Source organism: Chelonoidis abingdonii, chromosome 4 (assembly GCF_003597395.2).
Source record: "Chelonoidis abingdonii isolate Lonesome George chromosome 4, CheloAbing_2.0, whole genome shotgun sequence".
Taxonomy (NCBI): domain Eukaryota; kingdom Metazoa; phylum Chordata; order Testudines; family Testudinidae; genus Chelonoidis; species Chelonoidis abingdonii.
Window position 1 is genome coordinate 102,842,366 of NC_133772.1, and position 12,616 is coordinate 102,854,981.

The 12,616-nt window shown below is 39.2% G+C and overlaps 1 protein-coding gene across 3 annotated transcripts in view; it reads left to right on the forward strand.

Moving 5' to 3' along the window:
- The window catches only part of SCFD1 (sec1 family domain containing 1), a 152,399-nt gene that overhangs the window by 11,113 nt on the left and 128,670 nt on the right, over positions 1 to 12,616 (forward strand). For all 3 annotated transcript variants that reach the window (XM_075065500.1, XM_032796638.1, XM_075065501.1), the window contains exons 6-9: positions 1,235 to 1,322; positions 2,982 to 3,071; positions 7,300 to 7,355; positions 9,644 to 9,729. In XM_075065500.1, the coding sequence (XP_074921601.1) occupies positions 1,235 to 1,322; positions 2,982 to 3,071; positions 7,300 to 7,355; positions 9,644 to 9,729 (320 nt within the window). The remainder of the gene's footprint in view (positions 1 to 1,234; positions 1,323 to 2,981; positions 3,072 to 7,299; positions 7,356 to 9,643; positions 9,730 to 12,616) is intronic.

The following is a 12,616-nucleotide window of genomic DNA, read 5'->3' on the forward strand; positions in this document are numbered from 1 at the left end:
CACCCGTGACAATAATGATTCAACCCAGAATTCCAAGGGGCGGGAGAGACTGCGGGAACTATGGGATAGCTACGGAAGAGCTACCCACAATGCAACGCTTCAGAAATCGACATTAGCCTCGGACCATGGACGCACAACGCCGAATTACTGTGCCTAGTGTGTCCGCATGAAATTGAATTTATAATGTCAGTTTTATAAAACTGATTTTAGCTAATTCGATATTATCCTGTAGTGTAGACATGGCCTAAGATGAACATCTTTCAGTGCAGCCAGATTTAGTACTGAGCACCTCAACAAAAGGAAAAGCCAAATTTTTATAGTTTTTATTAGTAGATTAGTGCCCTAGAAACATTTAATATTTGTTTATTCTTAATAGTTCTGAACAGCACCCTCTAAGATATTTCAGCTGTCGGTGTATCTTATCCAGTTTCTTTATTTGAATATCAGGCCTTATAAATTGTGCTGTAGTTATTATAGATAGAAATCTGGTATTGTTCAGTTTCAGATTAAAGCTGTAACAAGTCATGAATGTATGTTTAAGACAAGACAGCTTCACACTTTATTCTTGGCATCTTGTAATGATTGTCGTCATTAAGGCTAAGATTTTTTCACGGATATTTCTGTGACCTGTCCCTGACTTTTACTAAAAATATCTGTAACAAAATGGGGAGCCTGGGCAGCTGTGCATGGCTGGGAGCTTCAAGGGCCCCCACCACCTGTGGGGGCTTGGATCTACAGGGTCCCCCTCTGCTGGGGGCTTTGAGCTGTGGTGGCCCACAGCTGTGGGGGTTCTCCCTGCCACCAGCAGCAGCCAGGAGCTCTGGGACACCCCCAGCCCCCAGGGTGGCTGGGAGCGGCGGGGGGGCAGTGGCAGGGGATCCTGCAGCTCCCATCCGGCTCTGGTTCAAATCATGGAGGTCTTTGGAAGTCATGGATTCCGTGGATTCCATGACTAAATTGCAGCCTTAGTCATAAGAACTGCCATTCTGGGTCAGACCAATGGTCCATCTACGACAGTATCTGGTCTCCGATAATCGCCAGTATCAGAATTTCAGAGGAGTGTACAGAACAGGGCAGTTGGAGTGATCCACTTCTGTCTTGCCCTCCTTGCTTGTCAAAGATTTAGTGTAGTTCCAAGCATTGAGTTGCATCCCTGGCCATCTTGGCTAATAGCCATTGGTGGAACTAAACTCCGTTAAGCTATCTAATTCTTTTTTTGTCCCTTAATTTGTAGGTCTTTGATCAGTATCTCAATTTCATTACTTTGGAAGATGATATGTTTGTATTGTGTAATCAAAATAAGGAGCTCATCTCTTATCGTGGTAGGTAAAATTTCATTTGTATAACATTTGTTACCATTGAATAGCTAAAATTTTAAGTTTACTCTGAAATCAAAACAATATCTAATAATGATCTTGAATGAGTTCTGTAACTGAGGATTTCCAATTTAACTGATAAATAAATCTAAAAATCTTTATCTGTTTTAAGGCCAAAAGAGAGCTCTATGATCAGTTAATCTGACTTCACAAGAATTAACTAGAAGTGGAATTCAAAACTATTCAGATACATGTTAATAGGATCTTAAATCCAGCAAGTTCCCTCTGTGCTGAGCCCTGTCGTGTCCTCTTCTCCCCTCCATTTCCCCCCTGCCGCTCTGTGGAAATGGGGTAAAGGACCGGGGGGAGGAGAGAGCAGCTCCAGGGCAGAAGGCAGGAGAGGGAGGGACAGCTGAACTGCCTGGCAATTGATAGCCTGGCAATTGATAGCAGCCGTGCAGGGAACTTTAGGGGAGCTGATAAAGGGGTTGTCCATCCCCCCTGGTTCCAAGCCCCCACCAGGTAGCTCCAACAGGCTGCTGTTCCTGCAAGCAGTGGACAAAGCAGGTGACTGCCAAACAACATTATAAGGGAGCATTGCGCAACTTTAAATAAGCACCACTTAAGGCCACCTCTTCCTGCAGCTCCCATTGGCCAGGAACAGCGAATCGTGGCCACTGGGAGCTGCAGGCAGCCGTACCTGCGAATGCTCAGGTAAACAAAGCGTCTCATGGCGCACCAGAGGCTTTCCCTGAACGAGCTGTGAACCAAGTTTGGGAACCCCTGAAATAGAGTAAACTAACTTCACAATCTTTTCCTGCCCCACCGAAAAAGAAAAAGAAAATGTACATATAACCATCTTAGGTTTGTTGTGCCAAATGATGATTGTTACTACAGTGTCCTAAATAAACGGAAGTTGGTAGCCAGGCTTGTCTAATAGACTGTTTATATTAGAAGCAGAAATATTAGTTAAAGATAAAATGTGTTACTCCTACAGTAGAGCAGCTATAGGGAAGGTTTGTGTGTGTGTATCTTCCTATCTATATTATAAAATACTTCGGAATTACCCCGGATCAGAAAATTGGCATGCAGATTGTCATTGATGTTTTTTAAACCGTTAATGGAGTAGTAATTATATATGTTACAGACGATTGAGTTTGGAACTTTCTTACTATGTAAAATAACATATATTGTAATATTTGTACAGATACAGAATTTGTATTCTGTAGATAGCACAGTGTCTTCCACCTTGGGAAACTGGTTTCCAAGTGGGCGTTAGTCCAAAATCACCACACACATTGTCTTGATTCGTTGTCTCCACCCATAGCTGCGTAGTAATAGGGTCTGGTCAGAGTTGACATGTATGTAAGAGAAGAGGAGGAAGATTGTACAACATTGATTTTGATCTAACCAGTAAAATGAATTTCTTTGTTTTTCCATTATTCGTGTCTTTAAAAAATTAATTGAGAGCAGGAGTGGAAGCATTAAGTGAAGCCTTCATCACAGCTTTCTTACTTGGTCACTTCTTCAGTATTGATGACTAAGAGTCACTGTTCAGCTTCTGTAGGAGATTTCCTCACTGAATGTGTTTGTGTATTGTAGAGATTACTTTAGACTGTAACTCCATTTTTTTTTTTTTTTTTGCTTTATTTTACAATGTTTTAGCCATTAACAGACCAGATATAACGGACACTGAAATGGAGGCCATTATGGACACTGTGGTTGACAGTCTCTTCTGCTTTTTTGTTACACTTGGTAAGTTTACAAGTTCCAGTATATTTCTCAGTGCGCTGTTCCTTTTAAGAAATCTGCATTTTCAGTCTCTAAACTTTCACATGTGCAGCCTGAGAGAGGAAGTAGGGTCAATGCAAGACTCCTGGATTCTGTTTGATATGAAAGCTTTGGCCAGTCACTTGACTTGTGTGTTGCTCTGAAAACCCTGTTGAATAGGCGGAGTCTAGTGTCTGAAAAATTTTGTTTTGAGATTCTTGGATGAAAGGTGCTGTAGGAAAGGAAGTGCAAGGTGTTAGTTTAATATTTTTCACTGAAACTGGATATTCTTTGAGCTCAATCTCATAATTCACAACAACCTTTACCTTATTATTTTAGTCATTTCCTACACAGTGTTTGCGATTATGAAGGTTATAGAAGAGGCATTCCTAGCCTACTGTAGATTTTTTTAAAACTATTTCTAAACCTCTGTTTGTCATAGTCATGACATCTGTGACACAAACTGACTTTTAAGGTGGGCTTTTCAAAAGTGCTTATTGTTGGTATAAATCTGCTCCTGTTTAAGTCATCGGTAAAAATGCCTATGCTTCAATGGTTCGTGCTGGAAACTGCTTAATTAGAAACAGAGCTGGGTGAATGCTGAACAATTTTGAAATTCCCACCCTTAATATTTTTCATAAAAGTTCATGGTCAGTAGCACCATAACTCGCTTGGCCATTGAGTGTTTTTAATTTTATGAAAATATTAGTTAAATATTTTAAATAATTCATATTGTAAAATAAAGAATATGTTGTTCCATGATGTTTCCTTTTTATATGATACAATTACTGTCACTTTTTGCCACGACAAACAACCAGTCTTGATGACAACTAATAAAATAAAATCTCTCTTATTCTGAGATTTTGAGAGATTGGCAGGGTTTTTTGCTGATAAACAGAAGTTTTGTTAAATAGCATACAAGATATTATCAGTGTCTGAGACCAGTGCAGGTTCGAGTGAGGAAAATCAAAACATGAAAGATTGTAATTCAAAACCAAGTGGTTGTTTGTTAATGGGGAATGAGCTGCAACTTGGGCTGAGGAGGAACACTTTTACCAACTAACAATACTATCAGAACAAGAATATACACACAACTTGAAACAGTCTATTTACATTCAACAACAAAAAACCAAACGATCTATGATCAATTGCTTACTAAAATCCAGAACAGATACACAAAACTAAGTAAACTGTGTGCACATTAACCGAATATTGTAAAGTACAACAATTAACCACAGTAGCAATTAATACAACGATTTAACTTTCATATACTATATACACATCTTGGTATCAAGTAAGGGAGGGGAAAAAAGGAAAGAGGCTAAACAAACAGAGTATTTACAGCACACTCCAGGCGCAGCTGACCAGCAGTACAGACACCAAGGGCATGACGAATTGGTGGGAAAATAATCCAAAAAAGAGAGCAAATTGACGTGACCAGAGCTGGCTAAATCCGGAGGAGACCCTGGCTGAAAGGGTGATCAGGCCTTCCAGCTAGCCCGCGGATACTCCTGCAGATTTTGGCATGAGACATAGCTTTATTTGAGGGCTCTCTTACTCATGTCAGCGTCTGATTGGTCCCTACCTCCTTCACCAACTAGGTTCTGAGCTGGTGCCCTCTCTGTCAAGGGAGCTGCACCCGGCACACTACTTTTGCACACAGCTCTATGCTTCTGCCCACAGCACCATCTTGACAGAATGGTTCAAGAACAGGCACACTGGTATTTTTGCACACGGCACTAGTCTGATCCTTAGGTCACCAGGGAAAAGAGCGGGAAAAGGCACATGACACTATAATGTTGCACACCGCACCATGGTGTTGCACATGGTACCAATGTGACCTTTTGACCGACAACTGGCCAAACAGATGCCATGTTAACACGCAGGCTTTAGGGCTGCGACAAGTGTTTGTCATTAATGGCTGGATAACAGTCAAAGAAATTATTGAAAGTTGTACGTGTCCATTTTAATAGCAAGTCAGTGAGTAAAATTTAACATGCTAAAAATTATAAACACTGAAGTGCTAAATTGACAGCTTTCAGATTTACTTCCCTTTTCACTGCCTAAAATTGTAACTTCTTGGGGAGGAGAGTTTAGCACCCCCCAGGATGCTCAGAAATTAGAAAGGATTTTTTTAACCTGTTGAATGCCTTAGTTTTTGTGGCAAGAAGTAAAGTGTATCTATGAAGCCCCTTGAATCCTCAGCATTTCAGCTTACATGTATTTAAAACGTCACTTTATGCCAGGTGAAGCCTGAAATTCCACTGGAAAATTTTTTTTAATAAAATTATTCCCCTGCAGTGAGTTGCAACCCAGATCTTGCAGTATTGTGGTAATGGAAGGGACTCTGACTATCAAAAGCAAAAATAACTAAGCAAATTTAATCTATTTGATTGTCTAATCAGAGAGAAATGAAAAAGTAAATAAACACCATAAATAATATAAATTAGAATTTAAAATTTCATAACTTTTAATTAGGGCTGTAGATTAACCATAGTTAACTCACACGATTAAGTCAAAAAAATTAATTGCAATTAATTGCACTGTTATACAATAGAATACCAATAGAAGTTTATTATATTTTTGGATGTTTTTCTACATTTTCAAATATGTTGATTTCAATTACAACACAGAATACAAAGTGTTTAATGCTCACTTTCTATTATTTTATTACAAATATTTACACTAAAATTATAAAGATATAGTATTAATTCACCTCATACAAGTACTGTAGTGCAGTCTCTTTATCATGAAAGCGCAACTTACAAATGTAGATTTTATTTTGTTATGTAAGTTTTGTTTTCTGAGTGCAATGTAAAACTTCCGAGCCTACAAGTCCACTTAGTCCTCCTCCTTGTTCAGCCAATCACTAAAACAACAAGTTCTCCTTGGGGGAGAATTGTATGTCTCCTGCTCTGTTTCACCCACATTCTGCCATATATTTCATGTTATAGCAATCTCGGATGATGACCCAGTCCTAGAGTCTATGAATCTATGAATCTATGTTGTTTGTTTTAAGAACACTTTCACTGCAGATTTGACAAAACTCAGAGAAGGTACCAATATGAGATTTCTAAAGATAGCTGCAGAACTCGACTCAAGGTTTAAGAATTTGAGAGGGATGAGGTGTGGAGCGTGTTTTCAGAAGTCTTAAAAGAGCAACACTCAGATGCAGAAACTACGGAACTGAACCACCAAAAAAGAAAATCAGCCTTCTGTTGGTGGCATCTGACTCAGATGAAGAAAATGAATATGCATCGGTCTCCACTCCTCTGGATCACTGTTGAGCAGAACCCATCATCGGCATGGATGCATGTCCTCTGGAAGGGTGGTTGAAGCATGAAGGGACATATGAATCTTTAATACATATGGCACGTAAATATCTTGCAATATCTTGCCGGCTACAACAGTGCCATGCAAACACTTATTGTCACTTTCGGATGACATTGTAAAGGAGAAGCGGGCAGCATTATCTCCTGCAAATGTAAACAAACTTGTTTGTCTGAGCAGTTGGTGGAACAAGAAGTAGGACTGAGTGGACTTGTAGGCTCTAAAGTTATACAATGTTTTATTTTTGAGTGCAGTTATATTTTTGTACATAAGTCTACATTTGTGAATTCAACTTTTATGTTAGAGATTGCACTACATTGTTTGTATTAGATAAATTGAAAAATACCATTTCTTTTGTTTTTTTACTGTGCAAATATTTGTAATAAAAAATAATATAAAGTGAACACTGTACACTTTGTATTCTGTGTAGTAATTGAAATCAATATATTTGAAAATGTATAAAACATCCAAAAAATTTATATAAATGGTATTCTGTTATTCTTTAACAGTGCGATTAATCACGCGATTAATTTTTTTGATCGCTTGACAGCCCTACTTTTAGTACCCACATGTAGGATAGGTAAGAACTGTTTTTTTTTTTAATATTTTAACTGTCAATCTCTGTAACTCTCAATGTACTGCTAATATATATTTATAATATGATTTTAAATATTTATCCTTCTTACTGTGTTTTTATAATACTTTGTTTAAACCATTTTTTGTGATCCCATGGATAATGACTGCTAGAGCCATGTTTTATATACAGTTTAGACAGCGTGTTTTGAAAATTTGGCACCCCAAATCAGTTGCTTTAAAAAATAAAAACCACAGCTTTGCAGTATAATTATTTATGATGTGGAAATTGTAATGTATCTTTTAATAGGAGCTATTCCTATAATCAGATGCTCAAGAGGAACTGCAGCAGAAATGGTGGCAGTGGTAAGAGTTTTAAACAATAAATTGTGTTTCAAATAAATCTCCTAATAGCATTTTATTTTTATTTTTTACAACCCTGAACATTTAACATCAAAGAGGAAAACTGAAAGAAAATGTCCAGTTTCTTGTTCCTGACATTGCTTCTACAGAGCCTCATTGTAGAAGTTGTGTAACTAGTCACACACACACAGAATCTTTTGAAAGCAGGCTCTAATGGGTGGAGAAGCACATTTCTCTCCAGCCCAAATAGTTCCATATCTTCTCCTTTTCCACTAGACATAGCAGCCTAGGAACATATTCCTGCCTGCAGTGTCAGATGGTAGCTAGACTTGTGTAAAATGTTTATTTAAATAACTGTAGTCATACTTTTTAGTTAATGGTTATAGTTTTTTATGTGCTTGTTTGGATCTCCAGATCCCATCAGAATTTGTGCGGTGATCATAGAGTGAAGTATTTTGATGTATGTAAATTGGGAATGAGCTAATAGTAAGCAAAGGTAATTGGAGAATGAGTACAGTAGTTGTTTGCTTTGTTGATAAATGTTTAGAGAAAGCATCCTTCACTTACTGCAATATTGCTTAGCAATGGAAAAGATTTGTTCCTTTAAGCTGATATACCTTTAATTTCAGCTATAATTATCCTTATCTAAATATGGCTTTTATGACCTAATTAGACACATTATTATAAATAATGTTAAAATTCTTTAGCTAAAATATTTTATCTGCATTTGGCTTATGAAAAGTCTATGGAGAATAAATGACTAAAACAGCCTTTCAAAATCCAGCTAAGACAGGACAATAGGAATCTTTCCCATGTGAATGGAAATAATAGCAGCTTCAACCTTAAAATGTGACCGACCCAAATGTGCCAATGCAGCAAATGCTGGCATAGTGAGAACTGTTGTGGTAGGCTGTCAGACCTGTAGGATTCAGTCTTCCTTAGTTTGATAACAGTGAGTGATGAAGCAGCTGCAGTGACCTATGCTGAATTCTTTGGGTTTCCCATACCCTGAACATATAGAGAAAATGAATGTATCTTTTAGACTCTCCCTTCCTTTGGACAGACCTTTTTCCTCAGGTCTGCAAATGGGAACCTGGTTACTTGGCTGCTTTGTATCTGTCTCCTCCTTTAAAAACGAACAAAAAAATCAATGGGAGTAGGGAGGGAGAAAGGGAAAGATCTCCCAAAACCACAAAAGGAGTGTTATAGAACTTCTGACTCCATCTTAGAGACTGCCAGAAAGACTTTAAAACAAAACAAAACTGTTGTTTTCAGTTACTTAGTCGATAGCACATCTGAAATGTTTCACAAGATTACAGATGCAATTTTTTACCTCTTTAATGACGACAGATTAGAGATGAGATTTTTTTATAGAATATAAAATTAAATGGAAATTGAACTAGTTTTGTTTGCAATATCCTACAGAGAGTGATAGTAGATTCTTATATTCAGGCTGCTTAACATTTTCCATTATAAAATATTCTTGTGATTTTATCAAAGAAAAGGTCTTGCACCTCCGTTATTTACAGCAGCAGACCTTTGATATTTGGCAAGGGGAAACAACACTCAGACAAGAGAAGTGCCTCTTCTTTGTCCTGTGAATTCCATTCAGCTGTTGCTGAGAGAGAAACTTTAAGATCATCATTTCTCTTCTCTTACTTCCAGTTCTTAGGAAAACTTTTGGCAGAATGCCAAAACAATAACAATGTAAACAAAATAGCAGATTATAGTGGGAACTCCTGCCATTTGAAAGCTGGGAAATGCCATATTTACAGTTATCTGTGCAAACTTAATTCTTCCATTTGTGCATATACGTTATGATAGTCTTTAATTACATAATCACATTTTTTCCACAAGACTTTTGCCTCATTCAGTGTACAAGTTGGACTCAAAAGAGGCAGAATTCAGTTTGCATGAGTAACCATAAATCCAGCATTGTCTATCTTTCAAGTGCCTGACTTTGAAACCTGCATGACTCTCTTCACTTTTTTTTTAATCTAACTAATATGTGCTTAGAGAGAGACTCCACTAAAGATGGACTTGGATTGTCTGGAAAATCAGGAATTTGCCCAGAATTGTCATGGTAGCAATATGGCAAGTAAGAGAAACTGTGTCCAAAGTAAGTTGGTGTGACTTAAGCAGTAGCATGAGTATTAGAAAAACTAAAATTTGGAAAATTGTTGTCTTGACACCAGCAAAAGCTCATCTGTCTTAAACTTTGTCCATTGTACAAACTGGTTGAGAGAATTGCTACTTCACCGGTATGTAAAAAGATGCTTTACATTTTTTAGAAACTGGATAAGAAACTCCGAGAGAACCTAAGAGATGCCAGAAACAGTCTTTTCACAGGTGATACGCTTGGGGCTGGACAATTCAGGTAGTGTGCTACAGTTATTTTGCATTATTTTTATATATTTATTGCAGTAACACTAAAAGGCCCCATTTGGCTTTGGATTCTTGAGCTAGACATACAGATACATGCAAAGACATGGTTCATACCTGAGAGTAACTTGCTTTTATGAAGTCTTCAGAAATATTAAGGAAAATAAATGTTAGCTCATATTAATAGAACAAAAACCCCATCAGATTAAACACTATGGATAGACAGAATGTAGCCCTCAGATCCTGAGCTAAAATTTTTCATGTAATTAAAGAAGACAAACATTTCATTCATCTGTAGACCCAAGAAGATCCAGTATACTGCAAAAATATCTACTACAGTAACTCCCAACTTAACGTCCTCTCGCTTAACGTTGTTTCGATCTTATATCCCTGCTCAGTTACAGAATATGCTCCATTTAAAGTGGTGCAATGCTTCGCTATAACGTCATTTGACTGCCTGCTTTGTCCTCAGCTGGCAGCCCCCATCAGCGTCCCTATGCGCCACACACACACACTCTCTCTCTCTCTCTCTCTCTGCCAGCAGACTCCGTGAATCAGCACCTTCTCCCCCTCCTTCTGCCTGCAGCAAACAGTTGGCTTGCAGGTTCAGGGAACAGCGGGGAGGAATGAGGACTCGGTGCGCAGGCTTGCTCCCCCTTCCTCCCGAATGCTGCTAACCAGCTGATTGCCTCAGACAGGAGGTGGGGTGGCGGAGCCTGCCTGCGGAGTCCTCACTTCTCCCCTCTCCCTCCTGCCTCCTGAATGCTGCAGGCCAGTTGATTGCTACGGGCAGGAGGCAGGGGAGGAAGGGAGAAGGAGCGAGGACGTGGCATGCGGAGTAAAGGAGAGTGGGGGGAGAAGAGGCAGGTTAAGGGTGGGGATGGGCCAAGAGTTGAGCCTCCTCACCCCTGGTGCTTGCAGAGTAGGGGAAGCTGCCACTGCTGCTGCGCAATGTGCTTCTCCTAGCCTACAGCACCTTCAGCCTCCTTGCCTCCCTTATTGTCAGTGCCAGTGAACAGTGCCTGTGTGAGGTAAGGCAGGGGCACCTCCCAACTATAGTACTGTATTGTATGGCAAAAAAAAAAATTCCCTGGAACCTAACCCCCCTTCCCCATTTGCATCATTCTTATGGGGAAATTGGATTTGCTTAACATCATTTCACTTAGTCGCATTTTTCAGGAACATAACTACAAGGTTAAGTTAGGAGTTACTGTATATCAACTTACAGAATGAGAATGAGTGGCGTGTTGCTTTCAGAAATATCCATAACCTTACTTTTATTTAGTCAGTAATAAAAAAGGCAGACTAGGTCTCCCAGAGAGTCCTGCCATTGGTCTTGGTTATTTCAGCCTCACAGACCAACAGCAAGTCCTTCCCAGCTGATCCTAATTGCCACAAGGCAGGTATGGAGCGAAACGGTCTCTCTGATATCCCGGTCCAGGATTATTAAAGGCTTTAAAGATCATTACCAACAACTTGAATTTATGTTCTTTGGAGGTGGGGAGGAGGGGATTTAGCAACTACTGTTCTCTTCCACTACTCTTTATCTATCCCTGTGGGACTGTGAGGATGAGCACTTTCCATATCTGTTTATCCCTGTGCCCTGGAACTGTGTGGTGAGGCTGCTTCTGTTTGGTGCCTTCATACTGTATGTATCATTGGCCTGGTGACACACAGCCTCTTGCATTGCCGTTCACAGACATAAGACACCTCTTGCTAACAGAACAATAACTGTCTTTCAGTTTTCATAGTGGTAGCTGTTAGTCTGTATCAGCAAAAACAACGGGGAGTCCTTGTGGCACCTTAGAGACTAACAAATGTATTTGGGTGCAAGTTTTTGTGGGCTAAAACTTTCAGTTAGGTACTCTTATTGCTTGTAGTCCACTGGTCCACTTCATCCTGTCAGCCCTTGCTCCTCATACTCCGGTCCCTAATAAAGCAGTTATATTAACTGTTTTTGTTTAATAATGGTTGTCACACCACGTACATTGTTGACAGGGATGTAAGTTACTGATATATTAATCTAGTCACAGTACACACACTGTAGCTTTTTATATGCTGGGAAACAATGACATAATATGTAGGGGATAAGCTGGAGTGCGTTGTGATATAGGCTATACCCTTGCAGAAGCCTGTTCACTTGCATGTGGTTTGCAGATCCACTATGCACTGGCTTATACAGCACACGCATTTGTGCAGGATATTGTGAGGGCAGTATTCATAAATGAGATGGGCAAAGGGTAAACAGTGACGTTTGTAGCTTAGTCTTCAGACACTTGGAGAGTAATGAAATGATTGCATTTGGGTTCAGTGAAAAGGAGACAGGATAAAACTTTCAAAAAGAGCTTAAGTCCCCTTTTCAGAAGTAGGAAGAAATGCCCTTTTAGGAGTTTAAATCTCACTGATTTTCAATAAGATTGAGACTCCTAATATACTTAGGCACTGTTGAAAATTTTACTCACAGAGGAGCTGAGTATCAGCATGTTAATGACAATACAAGCTATAAGCTCTTTGTGGCTTCACATACAAATCAGACAGGAGAGGTGGTATAATGGACCACCCAAGAGAGAGACTGCAGATGTGAGGTTCCTTTTGGGGTATGGGACACGAGCAGTGATCTAGTACTACTACTAGAATCTTTTTCAGACGAACCAAACCCTCTCAAGCTATTTCATCCATCCCCCTCACCATGGACGAGTCAATAGTTTCAAAAGCTGCTGACAAATCTAATCTAATCATTCTGAATATTAATGTAACTGTCATAAGTAGATAGGTAAGGTAAGGGTTAAGTTTCTTTTACCTGGAAAGGGTAACCAAACACCTGACCAGAGGACCAATCAGAGAACTGGATTGTTTAAAGTCAGGGGCGGGAATTTGTATAC